Raw genomic sequence first — 19,926 nt, 5'->3', positions numbered from 1 at the left:
CTCCTGTCTCTTCTTGCTGAATACAGTGGAAGAGTGAAAAATGTAAAGTTGAAGCAACAAGAACCCTATCAGTGATTCTATCAGACCATTTTGATCACCAGGCTAGATCTTAACTTTTTTCCCCCTCTGTTAACTTTGAGAAAATATTTATACTGAAATCCGATTAGGTTAGCTAGGTACTATTTTATTCTGTCACCGATTAATTTGTAGGCCTCCCTAAGACAATTTCTCAAGTATAGCTATTGGATGTATTATTGGACATTTGTTGTGTACATTTGCCTAATATTTTATGTTTATATATTTTTTTCAAGTATCATTTTTAAAACTATTCTCAGTATTTAAATAATGTGTGGATTGGTGCGGCCTGAGCCAGTAAATGACCATTTTAAACAGATAAGACAGATTTCATTGGAGTGTTTTTAAAGTTGTAAGCCAAAACATTCCCATTTCACTATCAACAATGCATACTAAATGTATTACATAGTAAAACACAATACATTATAAAAATCATTTTTCAACGATTCATTGTATAATTAAGCATTGCGTAATACACATTGAGGCATTCCCATTTGTATGTGGTTGTGTGCAAGTTAAAAGGAATAAAAGTCGCACTTAAATAAATATAATTGTTTTACCTTTCCATCCAATTGTTTTACGTTTCCAACAAGAGCTGCAGGCATCGAACTTCCGTGGAACGATCATTCAAACTGAAGAAATCGATGCAGCTTTGCAGACTCGACGTACTCCAATTGTTTGATATTTGACCGCTTATGCCATTTATATTTATTTATTAAGAGGCATAAATGCTTGCATGGCCCTAAACTAGGATCAAAGCATTTCCCACGTGTCAGTAATGAGTTACGTGTCGAGCCTCCAATTTTATTTTATTTTTTTACATTTTTCATAGAAAACAATACATTGATAATACTTCGTTTTTAAATATTAATGATGCCTAATGGTCAGGGTGCATGTAATGTTCAGTGTATATAGCAAGTTGTTAGCACATTTACGAAAGGCGCAATACCAATTTCAAGTCACCAAGCTGTAGTATGTTGTAGACAAACTGACATTAGTCGTTACAGTTCAAATAATAATAAAATAAATGTTGTTTCTTTGTCCACTATTTGCTGCCATATCGTTTATGTGATGTTTACTGCACCTTTCCCGGTGCACGAGAGAGATGATGACGGCAGATAGTTCTGTAATTACGCAGTACACGTTTGTAGGTAATCACTACCTAAGGCCATAAAAATTAATTTTCAGAAAACTGGGAAATCAGAGGTATCTTTTTAATTGTACTTATAGATGACTAAACTCTAAATTCACTGTCCGAGGAAATTTAGTTAATGAAACAGTCAGATTAATATATTTTATGGTGCTTTGCAGACACTTGTCCGTGCGTGGGACTTAATCCTACGACCTTTTGGCTACATGTCCAGTTGACTGTTATCTGTTGGCCAGGTTTAGTTTTGAAGCGGGTACAACACAGCTGTAACAGTTTGCGGACTTGTGGCTTCATTATTGTTTCCTATAGCTTACTAGTTTGGGTAGCTTACGGATTTCCTTAACATTAGGTGTAGCATTTTATGATACCATGTGGTTAAGGTATGGACGAATTTAATATGTTCTCGTGTAAACCAAGGTAATCAAGATTTATGGTTCTGCTGCTCATCAATAACTGTATGTAGAAATTATAAGACATAGCAGGTGTGTGACGTTTCTTAATTCCAAGGAAACGTCATTAGTCAGAATTTTAGGCGAAATTCACAGTGAAGCATCATTTATTACAAAAATCATCTTTAATAAAAAGTATGTATAATTTACAAAACAAAAATACTTCTGTTAAACACGTTAAGGAAATGATTATCACCGAGTACTCTAGTATCAAATTACATCAGTGTCGGTTTTCTGGTTGGGAACCTTTTAAAAACCGCACTTCACAACAACACTAGAATACGCAGAGATAGCTGTACGGGGCTTTAGGCATTCGCTCTGTCACACAGTCATACTTCGGGGAACATACAAAATATTAACACATATTTACAACTGTACAGTTTAACGAATCAGAAGAACAACTGACGATGACGATATGGAAATCAAACAAGTCAAAGACAAAAATGACTATCCTGTAATCATGCGTTTTATATCACCAACCGCGTAAACTACAAAATACAAAGGTTTTGTGACTTAATACTTTTATGCCGTAACAGATGAAGTGTTACAGCTTATTGATGTCGTAAAGCAGCTTCTGTACATAATTTTCACTACATATAATAGAACATTTTCTTTCAGTCATTACGTTACACATGGATCACCACAGTCCTGGAATTCTTAACACTGTTCCTGTATCGGTCAAGCCAGTTTCTCAGTTCGGAGATCTTGTATGCCTCTGGTCCTCTCCCACCCTGATAGACAACCTTCGCATCTTGAATTATGTAAAGTCTATCAAAATATGCTCCATACGCCGCATTCGACGAATTGTCCATGTTATCAGCAACAACGACACATCCAGGGACTTCCAGCTTCATTAGCTGAGCTGCTTTCAGTCTGTCTTCCAGACAGCGGTGCTTGGGGATTTGGTAAGGAGCATCAGAGCTCACCCATCCATCTGACGGATGCGCTTCCTCGATATATACAAGAAGAAAGTCTGCAATGTCAGCGTATTGGCTGACGACCCGCTGGAACGCCTTCAGGCGTGTCATGAACGGCGGTCAGGTACAGCTACCAAAGTTTAAGATGAGTGGCCGCTTCCCTTTCGCGAAGTCAAGTATACAGCTTCTGCTCCGGTCCCCGAGCTGTACAACTTCTGTATTCGGCGCTATATATCCGAGATGGGCCGTTTTAAAGAAGTCCAATTTGTGGCCGTGCCAGACTGCCTTTAGGGACTCCCAGCTGAACATTCGATTGGAGTCGGAGACGCACAGTGCAGGGTCGTCAGGGCTCGCTTCTTGCTCTCTCATTCTGAGTAACACCTTCTTCCTTATGCATAGAAAATCAAGCAACCACAGCATGAGCGCTGCCATGAGAAAACGAGGCAGCAGTATCAAACAGACGGCTATATTTTTCAGTGTCTTGACAGTTTGGACGCCGACAGATTGTTGCATCTCTGCGGCTGTCTTTTGGTCCGATGTTAAAAACTTGACCCGGTGATTCCTCTCATATACTCGCCTACCCCGTGCTTTCCTTTTTATAGGACTGACCAAAGATTTGAATGAAAAAATACCCCGCCTCCCAGCCGAGGCCGCCTCCTCACATGGTGGGGATTACCTCTATCAACTTCTTGTGTGATATGAGAAAAGAGAGAGAGAGAGAGAGAGAGAGAGAGAGAGAGAGCGAGCAAGCGAGCGGGGGTGGGAGGTGTGGTGATAAAGAACGTAGGGGGACTCCGAACTTTTCACATCCGTCATGCACAGCAGAATGGGGACAGAGTGGTATTGCAACATCACTGTTTCTTTTGACAAATGGGTAAACACATTTCTGACGCTACCACATGGAAGGAGGGAAAGGAGCGGAGTCAAAAATGTTCTGTAAATGACATACGCGCGGGTGCGCACGTATCTCAACCGCCGTATGCACTTTGACAATAAACCTTTACATGGTGTTCATTTAATCATCTCTTTTTGAAACTACTTGTTCTAGTTATGTCAGATTATAATTTATACTGATCGTGATAGATTAATAACCGAATACCCCTACTTTATTATGCAGATCACCAATTACACTTATTTTGTAGACAAACACACCGCTGATTCATCTGGATTATACAGTAGTCATTCTTGTATAAATATACTTCATACAGTATGCGCATCTCCCAGTTCGTGGAGTTGTCTAAAGCCATTTGGTCTTTTAAGAAAATTAAAAAAGGAAAAATAAAGGAAATGATTACCTACTATAAACAGTTGAGGGACGTTCATTACAAACAAACGGCTTATATTTTATGCATAGATTTGTGGACATATAATGATACATATACAATGGCAGGAAATGCTGAAGTGATTCTAATTTTTAATATTTCCCACTAGACGGCGCTCGCGTCAATAAGGACCATGCGAGAGAAGCTCAGATTTTGCCTCGCACTTCGTGCAATCACCTCAACAATGAATATCATAGGCTGTATGCTCAAAAATCGGAGCTGTTAGTCACCTGTTTTTGTAAACCTGTAAGTCATTTAAATATGCACATGAGCAGCGAAATGGAAATTCAACATAACATAATTAACCAGTATTCAGCCTTTTAATCAGCACTTAATATACCTTCACACGTGTATTCCAATGCGTTTAGAGTGTGAAAATTATTACAGAGTTGTTAAGACTTACAACTCAGGGCAAGCAAACTAACTCACTCAGAGACATAAGAAGAGGAGGTGGTCATTTAAAGCTACTAGTTGCTTATTAATTTTAAGATACATTTAAAGGAATACTTCATGGACCGTGTTAATTAAAAGAAAATATTTCAAGTTCCAGTATTGAAGGGACATTTTAGTGCTTTCTTCAGACTTGTAATATCTGAGCATTTAATAATTATTTCATGTTTACTTTCATGCAGTTGTACAATTAATCACGTATGACCATATCAAGACCTCTGGTTTGAAGGTTTTGTACATCTTCGTATAAAATTTCTGCTGACGATAATTTAAGCACAATTTACACAGCGATTAACATGAGGTCCTTGTGCACTTACAAGTTATGGATAAGCTGAAATATTTTTCAATATTTACCCAAAGGCAATGCACTGAATGGAAGACATACATTGTCATTACATCAGTAATAGCTGCAAAATGAGTAAAATAAAACAATTTAGAATATCCTCCATATGGTGGATGTTTACGTAGTAGGCATTTAATCGTCGGACGGTCATGGATTTCAGAACTGTGGATTGTAAATATAAAGTAAACCTTCGTTTGCACAAGTCGAACATTGTGTAAAGAAAACAATTTTACGCATAAAAGTGAAAGTAGAAGACCAGAAGTTGAATTGTCTATTACCATTTAGCAGTATTTTCTATATATAGTATATAACATATATCTAAATAATATGGCAAATATCATTTTTATATTCATATTGTATTCTTATTTTATCGTAAAATTGCATACTCGTGAACTTTGTAGATGGCCGTTTTTATAATGATTCGTTTGTGATTGTTAATTTTAAGAAATGAGAACGTAATTACTTGCAGAAGTAAACGATATACATTGACATCTTCAAAATATGAAATGTTCACGTTTTGCTTATAAAATGTGTGCATGTATATAGCTATGGTTTTATTTCATTTATGCATTATGTCGTTTTGGGAGTTGTAAAATGATTAATGTAAGCTACTGAGTTCACGACAATTAAATGACAATATTCCACCACGGCTTAATTTGGCATGTTAATCGAAAGAGTTAAGGTTTCTATACTGCCTGAAATATGTACGTTGAATTTTGAAGTTTACTAGGTTTATTTCAGTAAGACTATATAATTGCACATGGGAAGATTGTTTTAGAGATTGCAAATGACTTCAAAATGCATGCCATAAGAATAATATGCCTTTGTTATCAGAAAAGTTTGTAGAGAACCTATTACATCAGCACTTATAACATGCCACATCACTTGCAACCAATTTCTCACATGGTTAAAATCTTTAGGAAATATCATTGAATTACATTCAACATGAGATTTTATATCTAAATTATTATATACAAAGTACCGTGCTACAATTAAGACGTATTATTTTTTAAATATGGCGCAATATTTGCGTGAAATATTGTAACCCATATAGCTTATACCCAGCCCCCTAGTGTTCATTTGTTTTATCCTCTTTGTAGCATGATACTGAATGTTTTTTTTTTTAAATCAAAATTAAAAGAACGTAATTTGAAGCAGCCTGTCTTCCCTTGGCTTAAATTTCCACCAGAATCTACCAGTCAAGCTGAAGACGGGCAACGAAAGTGGGGCAAAATCACTGGGAACGCATGCATTGCAATTAGAAAGGAGCTAACTCTGTATCTCGCACAGCTACAACATTTAGATAATAGTTAAAACTGCTGAATAAACACCAATAGCTAACAGTATCCAACAACATGGTCTTTCACACAATTGTTTAAGTAGTAAGCGCAATCGCCAGGTGTTATCTTAAACCACGTTAATTACCAATTCAGTTAGCTAGGTAGTCATAGTCATTGCGATGACCAATGCTTGTTTTCATTTATCTTCTGTACCGCTTGTCCTATACTGGGACGCAGGGGGTCCGGAGCAATGATTAATAACTAGGTACAAAAAATGACATTTTCCCCACTATATCGGCGTATTTCGAGTTTATATAAGTGGAGTGTATACAGGCCTACAGATGGATTTAGGAATACAAAGTTATTATGTAAGAAAGTGACAAAGGGAAAATTAATTCATCATATTACTTATTATTGTTAAAGTCTTGTCCATCTTAAATCGTGTTACGTTGCTAAAGCTCCAACTCAGTATTCAGCCATTAGCAACTGCAGTTATACGCAACGCCACGTAAACTTCACCTCTCGCAACCTCTGCGGCCAATAGCGATCCCGGGAGACAGCGCGTGGACCGAGGAGCCGTGACGCCCGAACCCTCAGCTAATTGGCCGGTTTTTTGGCGCCGCGTTAAAATTGGTGTCTTGGATGTTGTAGGTGGTGTTTCGTTTGTTCTGCAGGGTAGTTGGATAAACGCAACAAATCATAAATTAGTAATGTATTTGGTTAGTCAGATTTAATGTTAATCCTCGAGGAGAAGAGTTCCAGTGAAATTAGAAAGACATAAATATGCGGAATTGGGATTATCATGAGAGCTAGGAATGAACCAGGATGACATGCAGTTAAACATTGTAACAGCGGTTTCCTTTAGAAAAGAAGTTCATTCCCGTTTGCTCCATCTAATGCTTCATTTCCGCAAGGGAAACGGGTAAATTGTTAGTTCATTTTACTGTTTTGTCGTCACTTGCATGAAGTTTATAAACGAAGTTAACTAAAGAGTAATTTAAAAGTACTAGACTAGAAATGCACGAAGACGTCAGAAAAAAACTGTTTTATTTCACGAGTTTACTAATCCCCTTAAATGTTTACTAGTTTACTAATTACCTTAAAATGACATGATGTTTTCAAAATCATTGTTTTTTTTTAGAATTTGAATGTAGGTTTTCAAAATATGAATGTCATGCTATATCCTCTTATTGAATGAAAATGTTCAATCAGCTTGGTCTTATTTTATTATTATTATTAATTAAATAATAAATAATTAATAAAATAATTAAAAAAAACATTATATGTGCTTGAACTCCACACATCTTAATGCAGGCAAGCATGGGCAGGCTGGATGTGATAGACCCCCCCCCCGCCCCAACAAAACACCTTCTTGGACCAACCGTGTATGTCTGCAGTTCTCCATAGGGATCAAGTTCCAAGATGCTTATTACTACTTACCCCGAATCAGGTGAGTGCAGGCTGCTCCGCATAGGTCCTATGGCCATGATGTGGAATAGATAAGGTGGGCTTCAAACTGCATAAAATCCAGGTTCTTTAAAACACCTTAAATGGCATTTTTTGTTTCTAAAAATGTGTTAAAATATCACAGTTTCTATGCAAAACAATTTTATGTAACCTAATTGTTATGTTAATGTGCAACAACAACAATAGCAACAATCATTTAGTGCATTTTTTTTATTTGGTACATATTGAGAACAAAAGGCACCGTCCTCCAAATTGCATGAGGTTTTATCGTGCTGCATTCTATGTTTAGAGCAGATCTTTTAAGATGGTCAGCACCAGTGCCTTTCAGGACCTTCACATCCAGGAGTAGAATCTTGGCACTGATGCTGTTTCTTAGTGTTTCTTACTATAGCCAATGCAAAGAAGCCCAGACAGATGCAACGTGGGCAGATCTTTGTAGTTCTGTAAAAAAATTTGGCAGCAGTAATTTTTATCAAACTGCAGTTTATTCAGGAGTTTAATGGGTTTCCCACTGAATAACATGTTCCAGCAGTTCATTCTAGGAGACAAAAATGTATGTGACCTCTAAGTATCGGGTTGATGGATTCAACCTCAGCTTTTTGAAAAGTGTGGTTGGGCAAAAAACGTTTTACTAACATTTCTTGTTTGTGTGTCAAGTGAAAAGGAGGTGTTAAATTTCACACAAATTGCTGACTAAACTGAAAAAATCCAACGTGTTTTGGCAAGCTTTGTTTGTGACTATCATATATTAAGTGAAATGTTTGATCAACTTCGAATTCTAAGTAGGCTTGACCAAATCTCAGGACTTTGCCAAGCCTACTTAGAATGCTATGTTGATATAAATTGAAGAAGTAGGTTAAACTAACAATGACACCGTACATAACTGAGCATTTAGTATTTCCGCTAGCTCAGCTACCCAAAACTTAAAGGTCTCCTTCCCCACTTGTATGCATTTTTTTACGGTTTTGCTTGTAGACTTTTTCATGTAAACAAACCGAATGTTTTTCCCAAATCATATTATTCCCATTGGTTTTATGATGAGTCTTACAGTATTAAAAATAATTCACTGTATCTAAAATGCATTTTAGGTACATCCCAACTTCACCTGTAATTAAAACATGAAAGGACAATAAGTAGAAGAAGTAAGAAACTGACTTGTGGTACGCAAAATGAAGAGTGCATGGTTCGTAATGATGATTGCTCATGATCTGAATTATTAGTAAGACTTGCACCTATCTCGCAGTTTAACCTGACAATATTTCTGAATTACCAACAAAATATTGTAGTTACAAACTGTACTTTAGGCCATTTAATAAAATATTTGTGTATCACTTTAAATTTCTGGACCTTAGGCTTATAGTTGGCATTTTTGTAAATATCAGCTGATGCAATAGCATTCATACAATCGGTATTCTTTTACCATTAATATCAGTTTCAGGAAATTCCTTCAAAATATGCACCTGACTCAGTTCTCAGGAGCCTTTGTTCGTAAGCTGTTAACAAATTCATTTTTTTTTTAAAGTTCTATACATGCAAGAGGAATGAGTTAAAAACAGCTGTTGTTTGTGAAAGGTAAGTCAAATGGATAAAGGTAGAGCATGTTCATATTACAGAAGAGCATGTATTAATATTCCCATGGGCCAAATATATGACAAGTGAAATAAATGGCACAAAGAAAAGGGGAAAAAATATATAGTAAAGCACAGCTAGTAAAACCAATAAGAATGAGGCAGCCAGTCAATCATTTAAAAGGAATTTAAGGCCAACTGCATTAAAGTGATTTACAAATCAAACTACTGTACTTTGACGAACATATAATTACAAGGAACAACCCAAAATAATATTTGGATGATAAATGGAAAGTACTACAAATTACATCATTATTATGTGTTCTGTGATCAGCCTTGTGACTAAATGTGTCACATTTCAGATTAGTGGTCTCTTATATAAGAATAAATTAATTTAAAGTAGAAAAATTGATATATTAATTAAACTTGAATATTTTGGTTCAAACACAAATTTGGAGATGTAATCCCACTCATCATTGTGCATTAGCACATATACCACAGCATAATTCTTACGACCGCAAGATGTCAGGAAATGCTTTGTGCAGCTGGTTCTGTACTATAAATTTCAAAGTTAGAGTTACTTTTTCAAGTATTTGTTACCGAATGGCTTTTTAAGTCAATGATGTATCATTAGCTGGGTGGTAAATTTCATAACATCCTGTTGTTGCAGGAACCAAAAGCAGCTCATAACATATATATGTTTCATTAGCACAGTTGCTAGTGTGCTTGTGTATAGTGTAGCCATATACTTGTTCTGTATTTGTCTCAGTATAACCAGAATGTTTGTAGTCTCTTATTACGAGAGCGCAATCATTCTGAAATACAGAGCCTTCAGACACACCTAGTAAGAAATGATTTAATAACTGCAACTAGGCCTAAGTACTTTTGTGTAAATGGGGGGCAACATTTCTTTAACTGCTCTTATGGATAAATTTATTTGGGAGTGTCATATGTGTTATGATTACATTTTGGTGCAATTAAGGAATAAATAATGTGAATCGGTACTTGTGGTACCTTATGTACGTGATTCTTGTGGTACTTGAGGTGGAGACACATAGTCTTGTGGCAGTTTCTTAATCATTGTAACAGCTCAGGAACTCCAGGCTTTGAGTGCTGATAATACAAATGTAATGCAAAATACAGTCATCTTTGGATCAGTTAGTGTGTTTATAGCCAGTGATGTCATCAGAAGTTTTGGTTGGTTAATTTTTTTTTGGATACCACATCTTTTTTTCAGATTGACTTAGCACTAAGTCATTTGTTTATGTGCTTTTTGAAAGATGGTGTGTAACACTGGGTAAACTTCATTTAGGGACTATGGGTATTAGCATTAGCACAGAAACATTAAAGCATTAAGTATTTTCAAATGTAATTAAATTAAGTATTAAGTATGCAGTAGAAATCCATCTTGATAATTTTTATTTTATTGGGGGCATTCTGAAAGATTAATTTTACTTCTGTAACTGTCGAAAGGTAATAGAATTCTGAAAACGGGGTGCCTACAAAGACATTTTAGTGATGCTAAAAAGCTACTTCATTTAGTGTAAAGGTTACTGATAAAACTTCACCATACCTAACAGCACACTGTGATGCCTTTATTTCTATTTAAGGCAGCTACAACACCCTATAAACCTAAGGTGACTGGAAGTTTCATATATAACCTTTTAAGAGTGGTTTATGCATGATGGTCAAACATGTCTCCCTTGAAGCATACTCTTCCTCTTTTCTCTAATCATAATTTTTTTGTATACCTTGTACGTAAAATCTATGTATATAGGAGTAATGCATTGTTGTTGTTTTGAGATAGAAGGCTTCAAGGCTCTTCTTACCACTTAGGGTTAGGGGCTCTGTGTCTCAGTAATTTTAGTCAGCTTCGGTAGTGCAATAAACTACATCTCAGCATTGCAAATTGCTGGCCTTTCTCCTTCTGGATGCTTACAGTACTGTGAAGTGGTACAGTTCAGTCAGTGGGTGTTTGGCAGCAGTATCACTAACTCAAGCAACAGTTCACATGTAGGACCTCCTTTTCCTCTCGCACCCTATGACCCATGTCCACAGTGGAAGAATTGCATGGGCAAATGGCTATGCTGTAAGATTCTCTTTATGGGCTATAGGTTTGTTAAGTCCTAACTGTTCATAGCTGATGTGGCAGGGACAGGGACGGCCCGCTGCCCAGGGGCCCTTGGGGTGCTGGGGGCCCGTGGGGCCCCTAGCCCAAAACAATTTGCAACGCTTATCAACAATGTATTTTCGTTTGTCTATTTTAGAGGGCCTACATTCTTTGATCCTCTGCCTACAAGGGCCCCTGACCCTATAGGGAGGGCGTTTGGCTGCCAAGGGCCCTTGAATTGTGGTGGTTGTGGTGGTGGTGGTGGTGGTGGCCCTCGCGAACGTTTTGCCAAGGGGCCCACACAACCCATAATCCGTCCCTGGTCAGGGAGCATATCTGATGGGAATCTTTCTTGGGATCATTTCAGCAGCCTGTACGCACTTACAGGGTTTTTGTGTGTGTTTGCATGTATGTATATAATGTGTATATAATATTCACATGCCGAGCCTATTCCCTAGAATGTATGCAATTTATGCACAGTGTTATACACAAAATTAACATTTAACATTCAATGGAAACCTCGGGAAGACTAGTATGTGGCGAATCAGCACATTATAAGACACACAGTTTGTGAGAATGCTTTTTGTTGTTTCAGGAAAAATTTTGACTTTACAAATTTGGCTTAATGGTTCCTGCTTGTCAAACAGTTTTAATGGAAAGGCAAAGTATTAGGCTGATTGTAAATCTGAAGTATATATTTACTAAATACGCATCTCTTGCTAAGTTTGCGTTCAAGCCAGTTCCTGATGCTTCAAGACTAATATTACTTCTAGTTACAGTAGTAGTACTTTTTAGTTTTTATTGTTTATTTTTAGATTAGGCTGACAAAGTATATTGTTTGAACTTAAAAGTGTCATATTTTTCCTGACAATATTAATTGTGCTTGCCACGCAAAATGCTGATCTATTTATACCAATGATCTTTACCAATATTGGCATTGCTATCAATGTAAAAACTTTAAAAATGTAAAAATGGCTTTCTGGTTGACACGCGTAATACATAATTTCTGAACATTTAACAAGACAGGAAAATGTTGCAGCTCAAGAAACTGAATGATTTTTTTAAAATCCCATAATTCCTTCTTAATGTACTTTGTTTTGCAACTTTGAGAGTGTGTGTGTGTTTTATGGATTTATGCAAGTCGTCATTCCCAGTTGGGGCTGTGAATACTGAAAACTTGGTTATAAAAATCAAAACTTAAATTTTTTAGTAGATTTTCGTACTTTAAATAAACCACATTCATTTGGTCACTGAATATTCATAGTCCGCTAGGATGGAAAATGTCAGCTGTGAAAATGTTTGTGTCATTACAATTCTCTTTGCATTTCATATGCGTATTTGCACGTGTCATTTTCCTCCCCTCCATAAAGTGTCAAACAGCTCATGAATCATCACTCACTTATTTAATTCTGTTAGGTGCAAACCGGCCATATTCCCCCTGGGCCAAGAAGATGCCATATAATGCAAGTGGTGGAACCAAGGATGATGTCAGCGATTCTCAGTGGCCCGTGAAATTGCCGGTGTCCAATCAGATGTAACCCTCAGGACAGTGGGGTACATCTGGGGGCCTGCTTGTAACATTTTAGACCTAGGAGCTCAGTCACCTGCCATAACGCGTTGGAGAACTTTACACACACACTGATTTTGTACATTGCATTTTACTTCTTTACATAATAAATCTTACCATTTCTGGGATATTTTAGTTGTGTGCAAAGTATTCATGTACATTTCAGTTTTACAAAAATATTTTTACTTGAGTCCCGTTGCTTGTGATTACAGTGCTTCTTTGCACATGAATCAGTGAGTGTTTGAGTATTCACCAAAAGTATTTGAAGGGTCGCATCTTCCACGTGATGAAAATACTACTTTTATGAACAGTAGTTGCTTTTGTGAGTATAAAAAATCAGGGGAAACCTCTACATGGGTGTCATTTATTTATTCACTAGGGGTTACTGTGATTCTCTTGAAAAAAGGAAAGTGTTCCTTTAATGCAGAGATTAGGAGCACGACTACTGTGCTTGGTTTCCATAGCAGCACAGTTTTGTGGTTTAACAGTTGCTTTACAGTCGCTTTAATAATACACTCTAGGCCAAGATGAGTAACTGCTTCTCTGGATGCTGTGTCTAAGATCTAAACCTCTAAGAGGATTTGTTTTAAAATCTGTGGTGCCTTAGAAGACATGTTTGTTATTCTAATTGAAAGCTACTTCAATTTGAAGTGTTATTGAAATATGTTTTTTTTTTTTTTTTTTTGGTGCACAGTCTAAAATGCTTTCTGCCATTTTCTTAGATGCAAAAATATCTGATGCAGATAAAGAATAGTCTTTGTGGAAAATTAGACTGGGTTCAAATTGGGACACTGAAAATTAGAAGCAGTGATGTAACTGCTGTTGTTTACTTATATAACCAGTCTCCTGCTGCTGTTACTACTTGTTCTTTAGGAAAAAAGACGTTAGAACTAGTGATCTGTTTGTTCTTGGCATGGGCAACTTTCATATAAACTAATATTCCATAAATATATTTGATATTGTTGACATTTGTGGAGCTTTTCTCTAACCACACGTTCACTGGTCCTGGATTAACCGATAATCCATGGTTTTTCTGTGTGTATGTTTCTGCGATGACTAAGTGTACTTTGTCCTAGTGCATTATATCATCCTTTCACAAAGATCTTGTGCCATTAATGTGCATTTATTTGGTGCCTGAATCTTCAACAACAGTGATTCACTGTCCTCTGGAAAGAAAAGTAAATTGGGGGGGGGGGGGTGTGCAGTGGCAAAATTGTGGGGAAAAAAACATCTGTCTTTTTAAAAAAAAAAAAGATATACTTCAATATAATTGGATATTTGTACTAATAAATTGTCTGCAATAATTCATTAGGACAAGATTTATATAAGCCTTTTTTTTAAGATTAAGAAATACCTATTCTTCAATACTGCCATTTATTTTCTTAGTTCTTCGGCAACATTGGTATTTTTATATAGGATAAAATAATTTTAAAAATGCCATCCATCTTCAAAATAGTTTATCCTGGTCAGCATCATGGGTTAATACAGTTTCGTGCATTAACAATCAGTAAATATGGAAATTGGTTGGTTGATTAATATTTATCATAGTAAATTAGAATGCGTTGTATGTCTAACATTCATTGCATTGTAACATTCTTAACTCAAACAGTTCATTTTGAATCAATATTAATAGAATTGATAGTAAAGGAGGAGTTTCCTGTTTGTTTATTCTTTAATGTGTGAGTATACATACAAACATTGTACCAAATAGCTGGCACTGATGAGTGTTGTGCCAAAAATGTCTGTTACACGCGATCCATCATATCATAAAAAATGGAAACTGTCTGAGTTCGAACCCAATTTTTGTTATATCAAAGAAATTTAAGAAAAAGTCATTTGTTATTCATCAGAAGAACAATTCTAAAAGCGGCATAATTTTAGCCATAATGTAGGTAATAAACGCTGAAACAAGCATCATTGTTGTGTTTTATCACGCTAGTGATTTTTCAGACTCCTGCATTTTATCAGTTTTTTTTGGCGTAATAATAAAACAAATAATCCCTTCACTAAATAAATCTTATAGTTAAGCACCCCATCAAGAGAGATGTTCAGTCCTGTGCATCTGTGCAGCCCTGTGAAAGCAGTTATCTCTTAATGATGCTCATCTGGTCTTGTTCAGGGAATTCAAGACTGCTGAACTGAGGAAGTTTAAAACTGGGATGAGGGAGGGTGTGCTCAAGGGAGTACTCCTAAAACTTTAGTTTTCTAGCCCTTGATGCAGTATTGGCTCTGATAGTTAATTCTGTTCTGTTTAAGTTGACCTTTAATCCCTGTAGATTCCTCTGTGGTGGTTGTTCTTATGTACGTGATTCTTTTTTGCCTCTCCTGGAAGCATGAATCTCTGATGGGTTTAATTTCCCAAATGATACCAGCATGGGATTTTGTTTACTAGTGTGTTCCTCACCTGGTCAGTAAACTTTTTCAGTGCCACGCAAGAGTTTAAACACAATCGACATGGTCACGTACTGAGGTTGTCAGTCTGTCAAATGCTCCAACAGCCCTTGCCTCTTAATTGTTATTCATGCACATGACCAAAGTGGAAAGTCTTACAGCATTTATGTTCTCACAGCTATTGCTCTAGCTGAATCCACGGTGCAGGTACTTCAATGCGCAGGGGAGGCACATATGTGTATACAATGATATGCTTCTGATTTACTTCATCTGGTGAACTGACTTGAAAGTGGACCAGACCTATAAAATCTTTAGGGGCCCAAAGCTCCTCCAAAAGTGTCCATGCATATGGGTTTCTATGTCCTGATCAAGTCCTACTCACAATCACAAAGTGCAGAGCCCCCAGACCATGCACGAGTAATTCTAGCAAACCTCAACATGAAATCTTTACAAAATTATGGCAGCACTTGCATGCCTGGCCCTAAGCTGGATCCTTTTGAATCCCGGGTGAAATGTTAAACCTGATATTCACACAGTGTTGGCATGATGACAGAATGAACTGCTACATACACCAAACTACGTAGTAGAATATCAGGTTTAACATTTCACCCGGGATTCAAAAGGATCCAGCTTAGGGCCAGGCATGCAAGTGCTGCCATAATTTTGTAAAGATTTCATGTTGAGGTTTGCTAGAATTACTCGTGCATGGTCTGGGGGCTCTGCACTTTGTGATTGTGAGTAGGACTTGATCAGGACATAGAAACCCATATGCATGGACACTTTTGGAGGAGTTTTGGGCCCCTAAAGATTTTATAGGTCTGGTCCACTTTTAAGTCAGTTCACCAGATGAAGTAAATCAGTGTTTTGACTGCGTTTGCCATTCTCCCATCATAGACTGAATCAGTGTCATTATAGCAGCACATGTAACTAATTTCCTACCTATACATGTAAGCATTCAGCTGAGTCTGCATTTGTGTCCTGTTTTCCAGTCACCAGTTTTCAGTTTGACTCTCCCATGGCCGAAACTCAATGGCTAGAAAGCTGTCTTTGTACCAAATGGTTAAACAAAGGTTATTCATGTAATATATTTACCTTTGACATATGAACACATTTTGATTGTTAAATCATCTTGTTTTCACAATATTGTGGTACATGATGCTGTCCTGAAGTATCTGGTCCTCATAAGTTCAGCAACCAAGTCTGCAGTGCTATATCTTTCTGAACCTGTAAATGGGTATTCTTTTCTCTGAAGTATTTGTATCCATTAAGGCAGGGTTGGCCAATCTTATCCGCAAAGGGCCGGTGTGTATGCAGGTTTTTGGGATAACAAACCTGTATGTCAGCTGTTCACACCCAGGTGTGAGGACTCTTCAGCCAATCAGTTCTCTAATTAGTAATCTAATTTGGGAGTTGCAGCAAAAACCTGTATACACACCGGCCCTTTGTGGATACGATTGGCCACCCCTGCATTAAGGTGTGTGTGTGCATGCGTCCGAAAATGGCAGTTCCCTTCAGAGTAACTGTATTGGCTCACTCCGACAGTTGTACCACTTTCAATTTGGCCAAAACATAAAAATCACTGTTCTATTCATTTTAATCCAAAGAAAATATATGGTTTGGAGTTACAGTTGAACCATTTTGCATTTTCCATATGTTATTGGCACAAGCAATGCTTGGAACAAGATTACAGGTGCAGGAAGCCAAAGATTACCTAATTTTTTTTAACATTTTAATTTTTTTTTATATTTTACATTTTTGTTTTGAAAAAAGGTCATTATTTGTTTTGTGTGTGTTTTGCCTATAGATCTGTTTTGCACACATCCATGTTGCTACTTGATTGACAGCTGTGTTTCCACTAGCATCTGATTTTTCATTCATTTCTAAATTATTATTTTGTTATAAATTTGTTTGCTTTATGAAAAAAAGATGTAGTGGATGTGGCTTGAGGTAGCAGGAGGATTCATTTTTGGTGAGTTATAAATATTATTATGTGGAGGCTCTTGTGATTAAATGTTGAACTCTCACTGCACCTGACCATTAAATGATATTTTTTGGTTTGAATTGTTCCTGTATAACTGTTAGTTGCCCTGCCCCTTTAGGATGGGACGCTTGGATCCCAAATAAGCTGAAAATGTTCAGGATGAAGGCGTGATTTCGGACAGCTTTGTTGGGTTAAGCTGGCAGAGTTGTGGATCCTGGGTGGTCAGTCTCTCGGAGAGGCTGGCACGCAGAGCCATGTGGAATAGCTGTCTGATGTTAGGTCGCTCAGTATAAGACCTTTTCTTGTTCTTCTTGCTAAAAGTGAACTAGATCAGGTCTGGGAGGCACTCAGACCAACAGTACTTTCTCAGAGGGATTAACAACCCATTCTGATGGAAGGACGTATACTGCAGAAGAACCTGTCAGTGCCATATACACAGCAGAACAGTGGGATGGCTTGCCCACAGAGCTTTAAATGGATGGTGTGTTAAGCTCACAGTTTCCCGCTAACTGGATCATAAACAAGAAGAATGCAGTTAGCCGACATGAAACTGAAAAGTCAGCCGTATAGCAGACCAGCAGTAATATTTAGTAAGAGAGGTGCCACATTTTTCAACTTGAACTTTCTCTATTTTACATTATACAGTATATTTTAAAATATTAGTAGGTATATGTCAGTATTGACATTTATTTAAAGATAAGTATGTGCTTGTGATCTATTGCAAAAAGGTGGTATGCTGGGTGTTTGGTTAAACTGAAACTGCACTTACGGTCTGTGATACTCTTTTAAAATATGTTATAAATATCAATATAGCCAAGAGCAGTGTGTCGCCATTGGTTGTTTTCATTTTCTTGGACAGGGAAGATATGCTCCAACAAACACTACTGTTTGTCTGCGTAAAGTAGAGCAGGCGCATTATAAGATACCTTTAAGCTAAGTTTTATTTCTGTTCTTTTTTTTGTGTGATTTTCCGTTTTCTACCTAGTTTCCCTCCGAGGCAAATATACTAGATAACTTCAGATTCAACAAAACCTGGGAGGATTGTCAGATACGTGCTGAATGAGGAACGGAAGGGGTTTAGAAACGTCTAAGTCCCAGCTTGCTTTCAGAAATGCAGCCCTCACAGGGCAGATGCTGGCTGCACTGAGAACTTGGCATACATGTAAAGAAAAATTTACATCTAAATTTAGTTTGGTTTACAAGCTGTGTGATTCAGAGGTGGTTGAAAAATAAGAATTAAAATAGTGTAATTCAGAATTACTCAAAAATGGTAGTAGCACTCTTTGGCAAGCATGTTCCTTATATTTTAAGAATGAATACAATATAAAAATTTTTGAGTAGAGTTGGGGGATGTTTTATGAAAACTGCTACTTCAGAAATGCTTAGTAATGTTGTAAAATGCTAAGTATTCAAAGTAGTGTAGTGTTTGGCAGCTAACGTTAACCATACCTCACAAAACTTTATACGCATGGGAACAGTACTGCAGTTTGGCTTTTAGTTTCCTAGTGACTTTACATAATTCTATGTGAAATATGGTTCGACTGTAGCTAAGGTCGTAGATGTGTAAAATGTAAAGTGTTGGGACAGTACACTGCAAATTTTGTCAAGTAAATCAAATGCTTTCACAAAAAGAATTACAGTATAACTGCTTTTTTCTTCTGTGGGTTTTATGAATATTCTCAAACCAACAAAGGTGCATACTGCCACCTACTGAGCTGGAGTGTGAACACGTATAGTAACATCAACAAATCTCAAAAGATTACTTTCAATGAGGATCTGGTTATTCTATGCCCAATAAAATCTCACCAAACAAGATTAATTTGAAGCAAGATGGCTGTCCAAGACTGAATAGCATGGAGTTTCCGCAAATATTTGTTGAGGAAATGTTTTCTTGGTGTGAATGTATAATGAAAAACGTATTTATATGAATGTTTATGCTAGTAAACCATTTAAGATTATAGATGTTCAGCCCTACATTCTTTTTCTTTAAACTTTAGTAAGTTTGCAGTAACATTATCTGCTCTGTTGCTGTCGGATGAAAATCATTCATAAAGCTAAATTATTTAAGTTTTTCTTGGTGTAGAAATTGTCCTTGTCTTATGCATCATGAAATAATTCTTTGTTGAATTTACCTGTAGCAACAATAAAGAGTATTGATTTAGGCCTAATGTTAATGTCCTCATACAGTACATTTTCAAGAGTCAGAAACTGGCCTACATTCAAAAGGATTATTCCAACAAAATCTTGTAAATCACTTTTCTTTCTCCTGCAATCTTGTTAGCAATTGGAAAGTGAAGAGAGGGCTAGCAGGTTAAACCACTGTTCTGCAGATTTAATAGAGGCATGGTGATCCTACCATAATTTTTAAAGCAAATTCCAAAAGAATTTCTTGGTCCTCGTAAAAAAAAAAAAAAGCTATGAGGAATGTATCTAGTAACTGCATTTTTACTGTATATACAATACAAATAAGGAAAAATAGAAAACTTATTCTTAAGGTGATAAATGTACTATTGGCACAACATTTTGCACTTAATTATAGGTGGTGTTTAAAGCATAATAAGGTGTTGTTCTGAAAATAATATTGTTATATCTCCCAGACAGTATGCCTGGTCAGAAATCTGTTCATGACACACACACACACGACACCTTTCCTCAAACTGGAAACCATCTCCTGACAAGATCTGCCTCTTTTGATCTGTGACTGACATTTTAGCCGTGCAGTATCTCCTCATATCAGCCTTGCACGGGGTATCCTGCCTTATTTTACTTTTCAAAAAGATGTCCAGCATCTTGATTCCTCTTGTCACCTTTCCATGGTGAGATGTGGGTTTCTGCTCCCCGCCCGCCCGCCCCCCC

At 36.9% G+C, this 19,926-nt stretch overlaps 1 protein-coding gene across 1 annotated transcript; it reads right to left on the bottom strand.

The window, feature by feature from the left end:
* Nucleotides 1-1,780: 1,780 nt before the first annotated feature.
* Nucleotides 1,781-3,215, bottom strand: dio3a (iodothyronine deiodinase 3a). The gene has a single exon (XM_048974380.1). The coding sequence runs from the start codon at nt 3,102-3,104 to the stop codon at nt 2,301-2,303; it is 804 nt and encodes a 267-aa protein (XP_048830337.1). The 5' UTR covers nt 3,105-3,215; the 3' UTR covers nt 1,781-2,300.
* Between the last annotated feature and the right edge of the window lie 16,711 nt (nt 3,216-19,926).

The sequence above is a fragment of the Brienomyrus brachyistius genome, chromosome 14 (genome assembly GCF_023856365.1).
Source record: "Brienomyrus brachyistius isolate T26 chromosome 14, BBRACH_0.4, whole genome shotgun sequence".
NCBI classification, from domain to species: Eukaryota; Metazoa; Chordata; class Actinopteri; order Osteoglossiformes; family Mormyridae; genus Brienomyrus; species Brienomyrus brachyistius.
This window is presented reverse-complemented; position numbering and strand designations above follow the sequence as displayed.